At 47.5% G+C, this 19,331-nt stretch overlaps 1 protein-coding gene across 1 annotated transcript; it reads right to left on the bottom strand.

Moving 5' to 3' along the window:
• Positions 1-8,734: 8,734 nt before the first annotated feature.
• LOC144888580 (uncharacterized) lies at positions 8,735-18,404 on the bottom strand. The gene is made up of 6 exons (XM_078767012.1): positions 16,929-18,404; positions 16,122-16,634; positions 10,956-11,054; positions 9,543-9,643; positions 8,938-9,021; positions 8,735-8,783 (listed from the first exon to the last, which is right to left on the bottom strand). Exons 1-6 carry the CDS (start codon positions 18,381-18,383, stop codon positions 8,735-8,737), a joined length of 2,301 nt encoding a protein of 766 aa, XP_078623138.1. The 5' UTR covers positions 18,384-18,404.
• Positions 18,405-19,331: the final 927 nt, after the last annotated feature.

Genomic DNA, 19,331 nt, shown 5'->3' with positions numbered 1-19,331 from the left:
TCATATGCTCTGTATTTGTGCACTATATACACATATACATATTGTGCACATGTTGTATTGTATATACACACACGTTATACATGACATGTTGTACAGTGGTATGTTGTGTACACACACACACACAAACACACACACACACACACACACACACACACACACGAAGGTGGATAGATACAAGGATACCTGGAAGGACTCCGTTCCACCTTCTGAAACCTGCATTTGGAGATAGCAACCAACGACACACATACACAACGCCACCATATTGGACTACCTCTAACATAACACATATCTTAATTGATATTGGGAGTTTGGGGTTTGGCGGGTAGGGATAAACAAGACTTTTGGACATTGATAAGTCAGGGACGTAAACAAATCAAAGTTTTAACTGTTGACATACAACAAACATATCACATCATACATACTACAGTACTTGCAGTTTATCGTGCACATACTACTACTAAATACTATATTGCTTTGAAATAATAAATATTTGAGATTAGAGAGTAGTAAGTGAAAAGGAAACAAGTAGCCAATGAAACAGGCTGTTCTTAGTTTCCGCAAAATTGTACAGAGTTGACACCGTGGTAGAGATCCATGGCATGTTTGAGTCCAACAGAAGCTTTATGATCAACGAGCAGATGTCAAAGCCCGCTGTGCCACACAATGCTTGCTCTCCCATACCTTAATCCTCTTAATATCCAAGAGTTGTTAAAAATGGCAGTGACATAGCTTTGTGCCATACGTTTGAATGGCCCAGCGCTCGTTCTCCTGCTAAATCCTCGCAAAAACATCTCACATAAGCGAGCGGACAATAGTCGCTTGGCATCCCGACTCCAGATGGCTGGCCAAACATCGATTAAACATTCCTCATTCCGGTTTGCTCGCTCAAAGGAACTGCTTCCGAAAGCGTTAAATGTCAAGCGGGCAAACGGGTCGATGCGAGGGCTCGGCGTTTTTGTGCTTCCATGCGCTCGGCCCTCACCTGCGTCGTCCAACCTGCCAGGATGCGGCCCACCTGCCCAAGAACAGCTGCGCATGCGCTTTGCACGAAGCTGGGACGATGCGTTGGGGGTGTAGAGTGTAGAGCACCGCGACACAGCGTCAACTTCGTATTGAGCGTTAAAAGATCACCGGTGTTATTGCAGGGTCTCTTAAATGCCGATGGATGCCACTAACGGCAAACATCAATCGTATGAGTGGGCAGAGACAAGAAACGGGAGACTTTGAAGCTCCTCGACTGCACGGTGCAGCAGATAATCCGGTTTGAGACCCAAAGGGAAAGGAAAACTTCGAGGAAGCCATTTCAGATTAAATATGTTATCAGATGTGAAAAGCAACTCTTAACGAAGACGTTACCATGATCGGTAAGTTCGGCAAAGTAGGAGTCACGTAACTTTTGAAATGCACTAATTAATTAATTTTACAGATCATCTAACAACGTAACTCTCAAGGGTGAAAAATAGTTTGTCGCAAAAAGGACCCACGTGACACCAACTGCAAACCTCCACCGACAACCTCGTTCTCACAACACGATCAGTTGCTGTTTTGCTGCTTGTTTGTGATTTTACTGCTTTGAGCAACCAAGGTTAATCACAACAAAACTTTCTACGATCAGATTTTTAACCATGATGCACCTGAATAGGGGTTTTATGCCGTGATGAGAAGGTCATTTGGCCCGTTATTGTCGTGTTGCACTCCCGAGTTAATTTATTTACGAACCCAAAGTAATTTCTTTACTACAAGTACAGCTTCACTCCTTTACACCCTTTAGACCATTTTCACCCCTTAGAACTCTTTAGACCCTTTGAACCACTTAGACCTCTGTCGACCCTTTATGCCCCTTCGACCCCTTTGCTCCATTATACCCCCTTAGACTCCTTTAGACCCTTTACACCCCTTAGACCTTTGCACCCTTTAGACCCTTTCGAGACATATACACCTTCTTCGACACTTTTCAGGCCTATTGACTTTTTAAGACCCTTTATAATTATAAATTAAGACCCTTTATAATTATAAAGACATAATTTAAGACCCACTGGACAATTTAAGACTGTTTGGACACTTTTGCCCCCTTTGCTCTTTCGTCCTTAGATGGAACAAACTCCCTCACTCTCTTCAATCCCTCTCCTCCCTCCAGGTCTTTAAAACAGCTGTTCACCACCATCTCTTTTCTTCCCCCATCCAAAACCTTGAACTTTTCTACCCCCGTTAATTCACCCCAGACCCACGTTTTTGAAATACCGATTTCCTTCCTGTAAGTCCTAGCAGTGTCCTTTTGTTTTTACCTCTCCCACCCACCCCCCCCCACCCCCCACCCATTCCCATGCCCCCACACCCCCCAAGCCCTCTCCCTTCCACAGATCTCCCGATGTCCCTGTTCTCTACTGTTGTGCTTGTGTGCTTCCCTCTCTCTCCCCATCTTCTGCCGCTCCCTTTATTGTATGTCTGTTTATGTTTTTTTGTGATTAATGTTAGCTCTTACACGAGCCTCGATGTTGTATACAAAAAAAAACCACCTTTAGACCCCATTTAGCCCTTTTAAGAGCCTTTATTCTTTAAACACTTTAGTCCCCTTTATGACCTTAAAAACACTTTAGATCCCTTAGAAAATTTGAAAAACTTTCTTCCCAAAATCAATTTTGACGACCTTTCCGTGCACTATTCGCGTCGCATCACAAGCTGCAATGACGAATTTAAACGGATATCTCAAAGCGAAACTGATGATGAAAAGTGAAACTGAAACTACTGATGTATGGATCATCGAATGGGAATGAAATTCTGCGGGAAATTGCTGAAAGCAAAGCTATGGGGAGTTTCGAGAGAGAGAGGGAAGGTCGGGAGCTGAAGAAACCATGTGGAGAGGGATAGGTGCCTGGAGGTGGTCGGTTGGTATGGAAAGAACTTTGGTGATCTTCCGTCAGGCAGTAGGCCCAAAACATGCCTAAACCCATTTTCATTTTGCCTAAACCATTTTTTCAAAACATGCCGAAAGCCTAAAATCACCTTCACTCCTGAGGAGTACTTCGGAGGTACAGCAAGCATGGATTGGAAATCTCAGCTAATAGAATGGAACAAGGTTGTCGAGGTTACCAGCTACACCCATTGCGACATCTGCTCACTGAATATTTACACTGAATTCCCGTTTCTACCAATATACGCGCCAAAGGAAATTACTTATTTCAAGTGACACATCTACAAACCCCCATCATTGACGGGTACATTTGCTAGTAAAATAATAATATCAAAATAACATACCTTAACTAGAACGGCACTTAGTAGATGGTGAGTGAAGCTGAAGAATCTCAATGGTGAAGAATCACTTAAAAATTCTAGTAAAGGCATCCGGATCCGGATCTTCACCAAAATCGAATCAATCTTACACCCAGCCTGTCCACCAAATTTCACCCAAATCCATCCATAACTTCTTGAGATATCCTGTTCACAGACAAGCATACCCACAGACAGACAGACAGACAGACAGGGATGAAAACATAACATCCGTCCACCTTCGGTGGCGGAGGTAATACAGCGCATTACCAAAGCACATGTGTGTGTTTGTGTGGGGGGAGGGCAGGGCATGTGTAGCCCCCTGAGTAAGCTCATATTGCTGGTGAATACAAGTGTCTGTGGAGAAGCGTAACCTCTGTATGATTTCACAAGTATGGCTAATCATGATTTCACAAGTATGGTAATCATCATCACCTGGGAAGAGCGTGGGCAAATACCTGATTTTGAAGCACCATCTCTTTAAAGGTCAGGGCCTCAACAACTTGAAGGGAGTGTGTGTCCTGGGGTAAGCGCAAGGAGAACCAGAGGAGAGGGAGGGGGAGGGTGAATTGAATGAAATGTATCAAATTTAATAGATCTCAATAATTATTTCAGTGTGTATGACACTTGACACAACAAATTGAGACATAAAAATCCAATCAAACATATACTCCAAAAGCACACTTACAACTACTGTATCTAATAATAAAAGGTAATGTGTGTGTGTGTGTGTGTGTGTGTGTGTGTGTGTGTGTGTGTGTGTGTCTCCTCCATAACTCCAAAACCATGAAACCTAGCAGCCCCAAATTTGCATGCATACTTGTCCAACTCCAATGGAATGCATGAATGAAAACTGAATGTTTCGGTGTGTTTAAGCACCCTTTTTGAGGATGATTAACAAGGTGCTCATAACAACAACAAAAAAGGGTTACAAAAATGGCGGTCCGCCATATTGGTCAGCCCACTGTCACATCACCGAGTTCCTAAGCCGCCATTTTGTTTCTGCATATTGAGATTGTTCACCCACTAACAGGGAACGTGAGCTGGATTTAGATCGTCGTGAGACAGGTTTCCTGCACCTTAGCTGAGGATACGGGTGGATATTTGGAAATAGAAGTGTCCAGAGAAGAATAAGGTAAGTCTTGTTTTTGTAGCACTTATGGTTTTTGATTTATTGGTGTATTAAAATATGGGCGATAGGCCTCGCTCCTCGGCTTTGTCTTGGCTAGATGTTAGGCCACGCGGTTTTCAGAGAATCAAGTTGTTTAAATGAAGTTCTTCATTTATAAGTTTTTGTTATAAGGTTATAAACTTCATTTGTAAGGTTATAAGTGTTCAGATTATGTTAGGATAGGCGATGGATGGCTTATAAATGGGGAATTTTGACTTTGTAAAGGAAATCCTTTGGTAAAAACATGGTTTTCGCTTTGACTGGCCTCACAGGTATATTTTAACTCGGATTCGATTTCTGTTTTCGGTTTTGGTAGTTTCCGGTGTGTTTGAGCACTCGACTGCAACAAATTTGGTGAACATCCGATACATTTTGACGAATTGATAGGATTTAAGGATTTAACATGCGCAATGATGACCATTTCCTTAAATGCTTTGAGCGGCCTCACGTGTGTATTTTAACTCGGATTTGATTTCTGTTTTTGTAGCGAGTTAAGGTCGATAAAGGCCTTGTTGAAACAAATTTGGTGAAAATCCGATTAATTTTGAACAACTTACGGCTTTTAAGGACAACGTGGGGATTGAACTTGATGGGTCAGATGATCTTCTCAAATGGTCTTCAAAACATTGATGGTTTATTATATGTCTGATTCGATTTCTGTTTTCAGCTTTGGTGGTCACTGGAGTGGTTGAACATTCGACTGGAACAAATTCGGTGGAAATCCAATAAATTTTGACTAACTTACAAACTTTTAAGGATTTAACATGGGATATGATGACCATTACAACGTTAAGTACAATCCTCTCTCCTCCTTCTCCCCTTACTGCCCTACCCTTTCCCTTCATCCTCCCTCTCCCCCTCTCACCTTCCCTCATCTTCCCCTCTCCCCTCCCCCTCATGCCCCACTCTCTCCCTCCCATCTCCCCATCCCTCCTCTCTCCCTACACTCCCCCACCCACTCTCCACTCCCCTCCCTCTCCCCTTCCTCACCCCCCCCCTCTCCCTTCCTCTCCCTTCCCCTTCCCTCCCCCTCTCCCCTTCCCTCCTTCCCCGACCTCTCTTCCTCCCCTCCATCATATCTCTATCAGATCCCCTTACAATTGCCTCCTTTCCAATGTATGAAGTCCTGTATCCTTCAAGCGTTCCTCATAGCTTAGTCTAGTTCGCCCTGGAATCTATTAGCACGACTCTGTACCTGTTTTATTGGAGCTACTTCCTTCCTCAGATGCGGTGACCAAAACTGCACACAATATTCAATATAGAGGCCTCACTAAATTTATATATCGTGTTAAACTACATCTTTTGATTTAAAATGTATCCCCTCCCACGGATACAACCTCTTCCATTGACTGAGGGCAGGCGGTGGATGTGAACTGGGGGCCATTGTCGGTAACAACCTGGTGGGGATTCCCTTCTCAACTGAAAACTGCAGAGAGAAAAGCAGTGACGACCTCTGTAGTGACACTTGAAGTGAATGCCACTTACTGTAATAGTCAGTCAAGGTGATAACATAGCAGCAGTTCCAGGTGCCACGTTAGACCGGTCCAACAATTTCCATTGCCACCTTGTGCCAGGGTCCCTTGGGAAGTTTGACTGGCTGAAGTCGACTGCATGGAAAGTCTTTGCGGTTTTGTCACTCAGTTGACGTGACACACAAGAAGATATAATGGATTGCACAAGACTTTCCATCTGCAGCCACCAGTATGGGTCGTGGAGGCGCTATTTCGTGGTACACAAGGATACAATCAGGTGAATACAATCAGGTGAGTCCCTCACATCACATACGAGTCGTCCATGGCCAGTTCATGGCGAACAGCAAAGTATGAAGCAAGTTCAGTTGCCCAGCTCTCCGAGAATTTGATCAGTCTTGATCTATTTGGCCACGCAGCAAACACCGTTCAGGGCAAGCTTCGTTCAGGGCAAGTATTAAATTTAAGTTTATATTGGACCTCTTTGAGGTTTATTATTAAACATTATTTTTTGGTCACAATACTAAATGGAGGTTTTCTTTAACCAAATGATCAACTTGCACTGCAACCTTCGTTCAAAGACTGTCAGTATAGGCTACTGTTTTTAACAACGGTGACATGGTTTGTACAACTTTTCTTTTTTTGTATACAAAGTCGAGGCTCGTGTAAGAGCTAACACATTAAACACAAAAAACATTAAACAAAAATAAATAAAAAAGTAAAGAAATAAAGAAGTGGAAATAAAGGGAGCAGGAGACAAGAGCAGGAGAGAGAGGGAAGCACAACAACAGTGGAGAAAAGGGACATTGGGAGATCTGTGGGAGAGAGAGGGCTTGGGGGAGGAGGTGTGGGAAGGGTGGTGGGGGGTGGGAGAGGTAAAAAAAAAAAAAACACATGGACACAGCTAGGACTTCCAGGAAAGAAGTCGGTATTTCAGAAAACTGGCTCTGGGGTGAATTGATGCGGGTAGAAAAGATCAAGGTTTTGGATGGGGGAAGGAAAGAGATGGTGGTGAACAGCTGTTTTGAAGACCTGGAGGGAGGAGTGGGATTGAAGAGAGTGTGGGAGTTTGTTCCAGAGGCGGGAGAAAAGAGGAATGAAAGAGTGAAGGTGAGCAGAGAGTCTTGATTTTGGTAGTTCCGCCAGAAAAGGGTTGCTGGCAGATCTTGTGTGTCCTGCAGGATTATTAGGGGGGACAGAGCACGGATCTTTTCTACCCCCGTTAGATTCAGGGGGAGCTAGGCCGGAGAGGAGTCAGTAGAAGACAGAAAGACCACCAACCTGTCTGCGGTGAGCGAGTGAAAGGTCCTCAGAATCAGCTTCATCACAGGAGATTCCAATGATTCTAAAAGCTTTTGATTCACAGCGTGACGCTGAGCTAGGTGTGAGCCAGGACGACCAGCCCAGAGGGGAATGCAGTACTCCATTAAGCTGCGGATGAAAGCTTTGGATGTGGTGAGAAGCTCAGTAGTGCCAAGAAAGGACTTCGCACAACAGAGGATGCCCAGTCGGCGACTGGCTTTGGAGGCCAGCTTGGAAATGTGGTTTTCCAAGGAAAGATCATGGCAGATAATGAGACCCATGGCAGATGATGAGAGTGAAATAACTTACTCGAGAGGTTTTGTTAAGAAAGTGGATGGGAGGGTTTTCCAGAAAGTCTTTTCGGAGAGACATAGTGAGTGTGTGAGATTTGTCAGGATTGAAAGACATGTTCTACTTGTTTGACCAGTTTGTGATTTTGTCCAGGTCTGCAGGGAGTGAAGAAGCTGCAGGCTGCCGATCTGAGGGTTGAGATGTGGAATGGCAGAGAGTGGAGCGGATTCTCCAGAGTCGGAGAGATCATTAATGATGACCAGAAAAAGCACAAGGCCCAGAACACTGCCTTGAGGAACGCTGGCCTGGGCAGGAAGACGAGATGAGAGAATTATATTTAGAGCCACACATTGATTATGACAGGAGAGTAACTCCGCCAGCCAAACATGGAGATTTCCATGGATACCATGAGAGGAGAGTTTGGAGAGTAGGGCAGGATGCCAGACTATCAAGGTCACAATATATGTTTAGGGAGATGGCTCTGACTTCCTGTTTGGCATTGAGGACCTCCATCCATTGTTAAGACAGCAGAAGCAGCATGTCCAGAGTAGAATGACCTGGTCTGAAACCTAATTGATGATCATAGATCAAGCCATTGGAGAAGAGGAAGGATATAACATCAGAAGCAATGATGGATTCCAAGACCTTGCTGATGATTGGGAGAAGGCTGATTGGTCTGTAGTTGCAAGGATCTGTTTTTGCACCTTTTTTGTGTAAAGCGGTAATGTTTGCTGATTTCCAAGCAGATGGCAGATGAACTTGATCAAAAGAGAGGGTGAAGAGAACAGAGAGAGACTGTGCTGAGTGGCAGAGCAGGATTTACTAGTACCCATGGGCTGATGCTGTCTGGTTCAGTTGCAGAATCAGAGTCGAGGTTTGACAGAAACTTCTCTACCTTGTCAGGAGAGGACACAGAGTCCAGGAGCAGCTGGGTTCGACTGGTAAGGTGGGTACAGAGCAAGACGGGTTTGGGACACAAGATTTTGAGGCAAACACAGAGTTTAGGCATTCAGCCTTTTCACGTATGGTGTCAGCTGTGCAGCCATTTGCGGTAAGGGAGGGGATGCAAGGGGAACAAACACCAGAAACATATTTGACCAGATGCCACCAGGATTTGGAGGAGGGAGACAGGTTTGAGAGTTCAGTCTTGAGAGTAGGGAGATATTGTTTCCTGGCACTCCTGAGGGTAAACACACACTTGTTCCGAGCTTTGTGAAAGGAACTGAGATTACCTTCAGGTGGATTTGCCTTCCAGTTGGCGAAGGCAAATTGTGTCAGGACAACTGCCTCACCACAATATTCAGTGTACCATGGACATGAGGAAGGGTATGATAACTGAAGATGAGATGGGGTAAAACTGTGCATGAGAGAGAGAGCTAATTTCTTTGGAAGAATTCGCAGGATGAGTTGATGTCAGAGGCAGTAGAGATGGGAGACCAGTCCAGATGTTTGAGGGCTGCTTGAAGATCATGCCAGTCGGTCTGAATGAAATGCCAGGCTCGTGGGTTCTGAGGAGGCTCCCTGAGATTGACCAGAGAGATGTCAACTTTAACAAGCAAATTATCAGATGAACCGATTGGAGCAGAAGAAGAACAGCTGACATTTTCAGGGAAGTTAGTCATAACCAAGTCGAGAAGAGAAGATGCTCCTTTGACTGAGAACCGGGTCGGGGATTTGACAGATTGTGTTAGTTCCAATTAATCGCAGAATTCCTTTGCAGAGACGCCATAGCTGGTGCAAAAGGTACACACCCATCCAGCTGGCATGATGACAGTTGAAATCGGCACAAATGAGGAAGAGAGAGTTGGGATGAGCGGGTAGAAGTTGATCCATGTTGTCGAACAGTGAGGTGTAAATGAAGTCATTAGTGTGTGGTGGAGGGTACAACACACATATAAAGAAAAGGTGGCAGCGGATGGGAAGCCGTAGCCAGAGGTACTTGTGGGGTTTGGGAGGGGGAAGAGCAGTACATGGAGAGTGAGGAAGAGTTTTTGATAAAGAAAGCAACTCCACCACCAGGACGAGGCTCAGGTCTATCATACCGGAGGAGGGAGTAGCCAGGGAGGAATACCAAGGAGTCAGAGACGCCTTGAAGGAGGAAGGTTTCTGTTAAGCAGATTAAGTCTGGTTTGTGAGAAGCAACCTGTATAGAGAGATCGGAAACAGGAGAGGGGAGGGGTAGGGTAAGATTAGGCAGAGGAGGAGGTAGGAAGAGCAGTTGACAGTGTGTCGGAGATTGTAGAAGAGCAAGGAGAGAGCGCAGGATGAGGGGGACAAACGGCTAGTTGGTGACGGGGTGAGGCAGAGTGAGGAGAATTATGAGGCGGGGGGGGGGGGGGCAGAAGGTAGTAGAAGATTGGAGGAGATGGAGGAAATTGAAAGAGATGGGAGGAGTGAAGGGGGAGATTTGAAGGGGAGAGGTGAGGGGGGAGAATTGGGAGTTTTGAAAGTTTTGATCAATTAATGAAAATCAAACATTTATTACAAACTGGGCTTCTTGAGATTTTCAAGTCAAATAGTCTGGGTATTCAAAGAAATGAGGGTGGGGAGTCTAATGGGGATTATGAAATGCAGAACAGGTTCAGAAGGAGGAACAGAAGAATAGGACATTAACAAGCCAGGTGGTGAGGGAGGTGTATAAGCACTTTGTTCGGACGGGGGGAAGGGCGTCTTTTTATTTTCTTTATTAATATTGTTATATTTTTTTGAAGGTTCGATGAAAACAGATTTGAGTAAAAAAAAAAAAAAGGAGAAAGGTTGAAAGATCGTGAAGGGGTATGGTGAATTACTTCATGAACAGGATGGGGAAAAATGCGGAATCGGCTGGGAAATATGGAGACACAGAGGAAAGACAATGGGAGGGGCGACATATGGTCACAGGTGGGGGAGGTGAGAAGGAAATCGTTGTTTTTTGTATTTAAGACATTAAACAAAGGGTAAGAGTTCGGAGGAAGTAAGGGATAAGAATAAGAGGTAGTACAGAGAAAGGACGCTCGTGGACAAACTACGACTAATGAGGAAAGAGGATTGCGGTTCAGGCCACAAAAAACACATTACGAAAAATCGGACTAATACAAAATACAAAAATGGACGAACTTTAAAACAAAATCGAAATAGAAGCACACAGTAAACACATGCACAGCAAAATAAGCAGTAGAATTTCAACAAAAACGATCAGGAGAAACTCATCTTTGATGATAGTGTGGCGGACACGAAAGCTCACTGGCGCGAGGGCATCATTCCGCGCACCAAGTGGGCGGCGGCCACGCCCGAGGGGTAGGCGTGGCCGCGGGATATACACCGGGCGTGCAGCCCGGAACGCTCCAGTGTTACAGTGGAGCTCTTGAATAAAGACTCTTACAACTTACCGCGTTGTCCGCTTCCTCCTTGCTTACAAGCAGCGCGCGTAACACCGCGCTTCAATAGCACAGCAGCCACAGGATATACAACCAAACCCAAGGAACCGGAAATGCTTCTTTTTTAAAATAATATTTGTGATAATCCTCAGGTTGTATCTTAATGTTGCCTTTCACATGGCTATAAAGGCCTAGGTACTATAAGAGCGATTTAAAAAATTGTTCTTTTAATATATTGTTGCGGAAATGGCCCTTAGTGGTTTATTAAATATAGAATTAGTTCAGGTCCCCTCTTAGATGTATGTTTACCATAGATCGTCTGTACTGGGATGGTAGTTTTGTGTCGGAAGGTGTAGCAGGCTGTTTTGTGTGGTGCATTGGTGGTGTACAAGAGACGGTTCCCTTTTAATTACATCTTGACAATCAAACAAGGTGCAAGTTCCATTAAGACCGGCCTCGGTTGCAATGCCATGGTCGAGGCAATGGATTGACGTGAGAAAGCGCGATTGAGCGGGCAAAAACGACAAGCGCCGTCAAAAACCGGAAGCGGCGCTTCGAGGGGTCGCTGAGCACGTGCGAGGGAGGAGGTGGAAAAAGACGCATGCGCGGATGGCGTGTGGACAGGCCTTCGCGGCGGGTTCCCGCCGGAGAGCTCTCTCCGCACGTGGTTGAGCGGGAGAAACGGAAAAGCGCCGGGCATCGATGGCGCTACTGTACACGGTGTTGAACATCGAGCAGAGAGAGGGAACCAGACGCGCCATTAGCGCGTGTTGAACGAACGGTTGGGTTGAAAGCGAGTGCAACCGGAAGAACGAGAACCACCAAGGCGAGTGAGAATAACGGAGTTCTCTCTCTCTCGGAAGAAGGGAGTTCGACAATCGTGCTGATCGCGTGGCCGATAAGGAGAGCGGGTGGCCGCCATTTCGCGACGCTTGATGCGTGGCCGATAAGAGGGCGGGCCGCCATTTGGCAGACTGCAGGCCCAAGCGGGGCCTTCGAATCCGGCGACATCGGCTTGTTACGAGCTGCATTCGCCCTTTTCACATCTTCACCTCTCGTCCATCAACACCACCAAGTACCCCCTGTCTTGTATGAATGTTGTCCAGGCCTAAGGTTTATCTCGTTAGGGTCACCCCGCGAAACCCTTAATTGTAGCTCCCTAGATAAGAGCGGGTTATTACTCATAGTTGAATTATAATGTTATCGTGAACGCCTTGCTTGTTTTGTGTACCCTAATGTTCCCCCATTAAATCTGGTTGATTCGTATGGAAGTTGCCGCACTGCATTCATCTGTGTCGCATTGAAGAGCAATCCGCTCGATTTGTAATTAAAACCAAGCTGGCTACAGGTTGCGGCAGACTTCGCTCGGTCTCTGACAAACCCAACCTGTAGCGACGGGTGTCTCCCCAACTGGCAAGGCACAGGTGTAATTTGGTATCGCAATAGAGGCGCGTAACCCGAGATCTGTGTCGAACCAGCCGGCGTTGCACCCGTGGGACGGCCGTGCCGGGAGGCGCGACCCGTCACCTACCACTCGTCACCTACCACCCGTCACCACTCCTGACACCAGTGTTGTAGGTGACGGGTCGCGCCTCCCGGCACAGCCGTCCCACGGGTGCAACGCCGGCTGGTTCGACACAGATCTCGGGTTACGCGCCTCTATCGCGATACCAAATTACACCTGTGCCTTGCCAGTTGGGGAGACACCCGTCGCTACAGGTTGGGTTTGTCAGAGACCGAGCGAAGTCTGCCGCAACCTGTAGCCAGCTTGGTTTTAATTACAAATCGAGCGGATTGCTCTTCAATGCGACACAGATGAATGCAGTGCGGCAACTTCCATACGAATCAACCAGATTTAATGGGGGAACATTAGGGTACACAAAACAAGCAAGGCGTTCACGATAACATTATAATTCAACTATGAGTAATGACCCGCTCTTATCTAGGGAGCTACAATTAAGGGTTTCGCGGGGTGACCCTAACGAGATAAACCTTAGGCCTGGACAACATTCATACAAGACAGGGGGTACTTGGTGGTGTTGATGGACGAGAGGTGAAGATGTGAAAAGGGCGAATGCAGCTCGTAACAAGCCGATGTCGCCGGATTCGAAGGCCCCGCTTGGGCCTGCAGTCTGCCAAATGGCGGCCCGCCCTCTTATCGGCCACGCATCAAGCGTCGCGAAATGGCGGCCACCCGCTCTCCTTATCGGCCACGCGATCAGCACGATTGTCGAACTCCCTTCTTCCGAGAGAGAGAGAACTCCGTTATTCTCACTCGCCTTGGTGGTTCTCGTTCTTCCGGTTGCACTCGCTTTCAACCCAACCGTTCAGCAAACACATGCACAGCTCACTCCAAGCGCCCCGTCGAACCGCCGCGTGCTTTTCAGCTGCGCGCGCAACGTCACCAAATGGCGCACGCAACGTCACCCAATGGCGCCCGCGATAACCCGCCGACTCCTCCACGCGGCAGCTCAATGCTCTTTTATCGACGTGTTAACATCCACCGTCGTCCGTCGATGTTCAACGCCTCGTTCGACCACACTATCGATGCGCGCTCGCTCCCGTTCACTCGGGCTGCAACTGCGCGAGAAGCAGCTGCTGCGCGGTCCGTTCGTTCAACACGCGCTAATGGCGCGTCTGGTTCCCTCTCTCCGCTCGATGTTCAACACCGTGTACAGTAGCGCCATCGATGCCCGGCGCTTTTCCGTTTCTCCCGCTCAACCACGCGCGGAGAGAGCTCTCTGGCGGGAACCCGCCGCGAAGGCCTGTCCACACGCCATCCGCGCATGCGTCTTTTTCCACCTCCTCCCTCGCACGTGCTCAGCGACCCCTCGAAGCGCCGCTTCCGGTTTTTGACGGCGCTTGTCGTTTTTGCCCGCTCAATCGCGCTTTCTCACGTCAATCCATTGCCTCGATCATGGCATTGCAACCGAGGCCGGTCTTAATGGAACTTGCACCTTGTTTGATTGTCAAGATGTAATTAAAAGGGAACCGTCTCTTGTACACCACCAATGCACCACACAAAACAGCCTGCTACACCTTCCGACACAAAACTACCATCCCAGTACAGACGATCTATGGTAAACATACATCTAAGAGGGGACCTGAACTAATTCTATATTTAATAAACCACTAAGGGCCATTTCCGCAACACTACCCCCACCTTTCTCCCGAGGCTCTCCCGAGCCTCCACTAGGGGCAGCCCGCGGGAATGGCCCTGTCTAACGTACAGCACAAATCTCCCATTTACTCTAACCCACAACATTGCAAGCACTTAACTCCAAGAAGCAAAGTATCAGTAAGATTGGCATGTCCCTATCCTAGTGTGTCGGATCACTAATCTAACAAACACATCCACACTCTATGCACAATACTTAACATTCTAATTATGCATTTGCGCAGGAGGGCATTCAATGTTACTTTCAACACCAATATTCACATCGGAGCAAGACATTCAGAGTTTCAAAGCTTCTTGACGTGTTCGCTCCTTCACGCCTCCTCCCGGCAGTGTTGTGTCTTCACCCCAGAGGGGTTTCCTTACTTCGTGGCCTTATTGGCCTCTCACCAGGTGAGTTCAGTCGGCCCAGTGGCCTAATCTCACAAAGAGTCCTTCGGCCCACTGAGCCCACAAGACGGCATGAATCTTCGGCTGCAACAGCCCGCAGCACTTTGGCCTCCATGGCCCACAAAAATGCTTCGGCCCACATGGCACACAACCGAGCAGCAGCAGGCAACAAGCCCTGCCTTGGACAGCAGGTGGCACAGTTCTACCGATGGTAAGCAAATGCAGTCTGGAGGCATTCTTGAGGGTGCAAGTGGGGGTGATGACCTCAGCCCAGGCAAAATGAAGAGTACCCTTAACCTTCCTTGCCTGACTTATCTTGGTACGACTTGTTTTAGTATGGTCTTCTTAAAAAGTCCTTTCACTTTTTAGCTGACAGGATGGTGTGCTTCTTAATCAATTGTTATCTGTGTGCTCATGACACACTGGTGGCTTCTCTGGCACTTGGAGAGGGCGACCGAACCTGGCCCTTGTTCACAACTTTCCCATCAACACGACTCGTACCAGGTGTCACACATGAATGGTGCGGAGGAGAGTTCATCGAACCTAACCTTTTACTTGAAGCTCTAACCAATGGCACAAACCCTGCCATTGCCACAATGATCCTAATGACCCATTTTTCCCAACCTGGCACACTGTTCCATTCTTTTAAACCTGGGCAAGGCCCTTATTTGTCTCTTTTTCTTCACTTGGTGGTGCCAGGCATAACTCATTGGCTGGGGAGTGTGACTACAACTAGGCCTCTTTGCCTGCTTCCAATAGGTGGTGGGGGACACCCAGCGACCTCGGGGTTCACCTGAGCGCGCCTCTGGCGCTCCTAAATAAGGGGTGGCTCTCTAGCCCCCACACTGTGCTCTCCAAGCACTCTAACCGGGTGGCTCTCTAGCCCCCGCACTGTGCTCTCTTAGCACTCTAAACCCTACTGTCTGGTGTCCCCTCCCGACTCACCAACTTCCAATACCATGTCACACTCCCAGCCAGTACCACCATACCTTGGCTGCACCTACCCCTAGCAGTCCGCCTGCACAATGGAACAGCAGCCAGAATCCACGTCAAATCCACTAAGTCCCCCTAACCTACACTCACTTGGTTAGGAGACTCCTACCAACAGGGTACATTGTTCGCACTCACTCTCCTCATTCACACAATCACGCCATTCATCCCAAACACCTTCGTCATTCATTCCACAGTGCCACACACCCAGTCCACAACACCATCCAACACCTTCCACTTTTTGCAGGGGTGTTTAACGCCCTGTCTGTCATGTCCCCACTATTTCTCTCACTTTTTTTTTTTTTTTTTTTAAATAGTCACGCACATCCACTTGTGCCACTCTTGTCTCTTCTGTCAGTCTCTCAATTTGCAATCTCTCTCGATATTATTTTCAGTCAAGAATTCCCTTTTCTTTTTTTTCTTTCCAATCTGGCCTGCTTCTGTGGCTCATTGGAAAGGGAGTGAGGGAAGGAATCCCTCATTACCCCTTACATGGCCCCGCCGCCTTTCCGCCACGGCTCATAAGGGTCACGTCTTAATTGGGGTCGTGGTCCACCCCCTCCTTTTCTCCAGGGTTCGCGGAAGTCAGGTAGACCCCACTTGGGGGAGCGGCCTCCCCCTCTTCTCTTTAATTCCCTGAAGACAGGTAAATCCCATTTAGCTAGCCGAACCCCTCGTGTCCTCAGAGAGGTCCGATGACCAAGGGACACCTGGCGGTGTCGTTGCTGGGCCCCTCTTGTTCGAAAACGGGTCCAGGGAGTATGTGACGCAAGCCAACGCCGCCTGCTACGCATCTGTGCTCTACCTCGAAGTTCCTGTGAAGCTGAGGGAGAAATTACAATCCCCTTTCTAAAGCCTGCTCCTGGTGGAATTTCTATTTCCCCTTGCACCTCGAACCTATTTCCTACGTCACCACTCATTCCATGCTCCGCACTCACACACGTTTCGGCCTTGACAGCACACCCCGGTGCTGTAAACTGGACTATGGGCTCACAGCATTCATCCACAGGCATTCCATCCACACATTCAGGTGTCACGCATACGTGCACCCCATCGGACAGAGTCTCTTGATTAACATCAAATCCAATTGCGAACTTAAGCTCATTGTCCGCACCATGTATGCAGATGCCCACGTACCTGCTTCGTTCCAAAGTCACATCGGTCCGGTCGCTCATCATTGGTTCGCCACACTCCTCTGGGCCTGTCAGCTTCACTTGCTGGACCTGCTCAAAATGTGTTTCATGAGTCAACAACCCCGTATACTCCCTCCATGTCTCCATCACCAGGGTTTGCTCCAATTGTTGTTTCATTCGACGAGTGATGCCAATCAAGTCCTGCACCACTAACATTCCTCCCTGTGATGACGTCACACATCCCACATTATTGTGCTGCCCTACTTCCTGGCTCCATTTTCTTTCCCAGTTGAGTCGTTCTTCCTCTCTGAGCCTTTTTAGTTGTTCGTTACCTTTCCGGAGTCTTTCCATCTCTGCGGACTCCACCCTTGCTTTCTCCTTTACTTGGTCAATTTCCGATTCATATTCCTCTTGTTTCTTATGCCACCGTTCCTCTTGTGCTTCATTCTCCAATCTCGTCGTTTCTCTCAATTGATTGATTTCCTTTTCCTGCTTCATTCGTTGTTCTTTCATTACACGTTCATCCATCTCATTCTTTGACCTTGCTTTGGCTTCTGCCTGTTCGATCTGCACAGTGTAGTTCCTTTTTAGTTGATCAATTTCAAATTCATATTCTTTTTGTTTCGTATCCCATCGTCTCTTTTGTTCTTCATTCTCCAATCTCGTCGTTTCTCTCAATTGATTGATTTCCTTCTCCTGCTTCATTCGTTGTTCTTTCATTACCCTTTCATCCATGTCATTCTTTAACCTGGCTTTGGCTTCCATCTGTTCAATCTGCACAGTGTGGTTCCTTAACGTTTCCTTCTCCGTCCTCTCTCTTTCCTCACTTAACATCCTCAGCTTGTTTTGTAATTCCCTTTCTTTGTTTTGGTGTTTCTGTAACTCCATCTCATTTTTTAGTCTTGCTTTATCTTCTATCTGCTCAATCTGCCCAGTGTGTTTCCTTAACATTTCACTCTCCATCCTCTCTTTTTCCTCACTTATCTCCTCTACTCTTTCGCATGCTTCCTCTCTCCTTTTGTCCATCCTCTTCCCGTATTCCTTGCTACTTTCCATTTGACGTGCCAGTTCATTTCCTCTGTACTCTGATTCCCGAAACTGGCTTGATTTCTCAGACAATTCTCCCTTCAGTTGTTCCAATTCCAAATCGTGTTCCTCTCTTTCCTTTTTCAAGTTCTCCCGATCCCGGGAGTTTCTGCTTTGTTCTTTCTCTATTCTCTTGTTCAGTTTGCTCTTCTCTTGTTCCATGTATTCCTCCCCTCTTTTTATCTTCTGTTCTAGGCTTTCTCTTGTCTGATCACCGGATCTTACCTTTTCCTTCAGTTGTTCCAACTCATGGGTACTCCCCTCTACTTTCCTCTTTTCTCCCTGTAGTACCTGGACTTTTTCCACCAATTGATTCCCTATGCCTTCCAATTCGAGAATCCGTGCTCGTTCCCATCTGGAATCTGTGTTGTCTCGCAATGCGCCGGCCAAGGCCATTTCCGTCCAGTGAATTCGTTCCTGTGCATCGACCAATTGTTGTGACTCCCTTTGCTCCTCATTTTCCTGAACCTCACTTGCCTGCTGTAGTGCCTCATGCAATTTCGTGTGTAACTCCCCAATATAATCCTCCTTACACTCCACCTGCTCCCAGGCATCCTCCAATCGTGCATGAAGCTCGTTAATGTACGCATTGTCGTCCTGCTTATTTTGCCATGACGCATGCTGTGACCACGTGGTTTGGATCGGTGGGTGGGAGCGTTTTCTTCGTGATGTGCGGCTCGTTGCACTCTTAATACCGATTCTCTCCCACCTCGTGTCACGCTGCTGAGCCGCGCAGCCATTTTGCGACTCCATCTTCCTTTATAAATTACGAAGTTTGACACCCAACCCACTCAAAATAAAAATGAAACCAAATTTGGAATTTGCGAGCGACGTGTTTTTTTTGTTTTTTTTCTCTTTACGCGCCTCTCACAATCGTTGTTCGGGGTGCGAAATGCACCCCAGGTCCAAATCCCACTCCTGACACCAGTGTTGTAGGTGACGGGTCGCGCCTCCCGGCACGGCCGTCCCACGGGTGCAACGCCGGCTGGTTCGACACAGATCTCGGGTTACGCGCCTCTATCGCGATACCAAATTACACCTGTGCCTTGCCAGTTGGGGAGACACCCGTCGCTACAGGTTGGGTTTGTCAGAGACCGAGCGAAGTCTGCCGCAACCTGTAGCCAGCTTGGTTTTAATTACAAATCGAGCGGATTGCTCTTCAATGCGACACAGATGAATGCAGTGCGGCAACTTCCATACGAATCAACCAGATTTAATGGGGGAACATTAGGGTACACAAAACAAGCAAGGCGTTCACGATAACATTATAATTCAACTATGAGTAATAACCCGCTCTTATCTAGGGAGCTACAATTAAGGGTTTCGCGGGGTGACCCTAACGAGATAAACCTTAGGCCTGGACAACATTCATACAAGACAGGGGGTACTTGGTGGTGTTGATGGACGAGAGGTGAAGATGTGAAAAGGGCTAATGCAGCTCGTAACAAGCCGATGTCGCCGGATTCGAAGGCCCCGTTTGGGCCTGCAGTCTGCCAAATGGCGGCCCGCCCTCTTATCGGCCACGCATCAAGCGTCGCGAAATGGCGGCCACCCGCTCTCCTTATCGGCCACGCGATCAGCACGATTGTCGAACTCCCTTCTTCCGAGAGAGAGAGAACTCCGTTATTCTCACTCGCCTTGGTGGTTCTCGTTCTTCCGGTTGCACTCGCTTTCAACCCAACCGTTCGTTCAACACGCGCT

This window comes from Myxine glutinosa, chromosome 13 (genome assembly GCF_964187855.1).
Source record: "Myxine glutinosa chromosome 13, kmMyxGlut1.1, whole genome shotgun sequence".
NCBI lineage: Eukaryota > Metazoa > Chordata > Myxini > Myxiniformes > Myxinidae > Myxine > Myxine glutinosa.
The sequence above is the reverse complement of the archived record's forward strand: the minus strand, read 5'-3'. Positions and strand labels throughout refer to the sequence as shown.

What these genes read in the sequence shown, in the direction of transcription:
- LOC144888580 (XM_078767012.1), bottom strand. Translation starts at nt 18,383, where the DNA reads ATGGAGTCGCAAAATGGCTGCGCGGCTCAGCAGCGTGACACGAGGTGG. An exon ending in CCCAGCAACGACACCGCCAG is followed by an intron (nt 11,055 to 16,121) that starts GTGTCCCTTGGT and finishes TCGCTCTTATAG; the next exon opens with TACCTAGGCCTTTATAGCCA. An exon ending in AAGCATTTCCGGTTCCTTGG is followed by an intron (nt 9,644 to 10,955) that starts GTTTGGTTGTAT and finishes CTCTCTATACAG; the next exon opens with GTTGCTTCTCACAAACCAGA.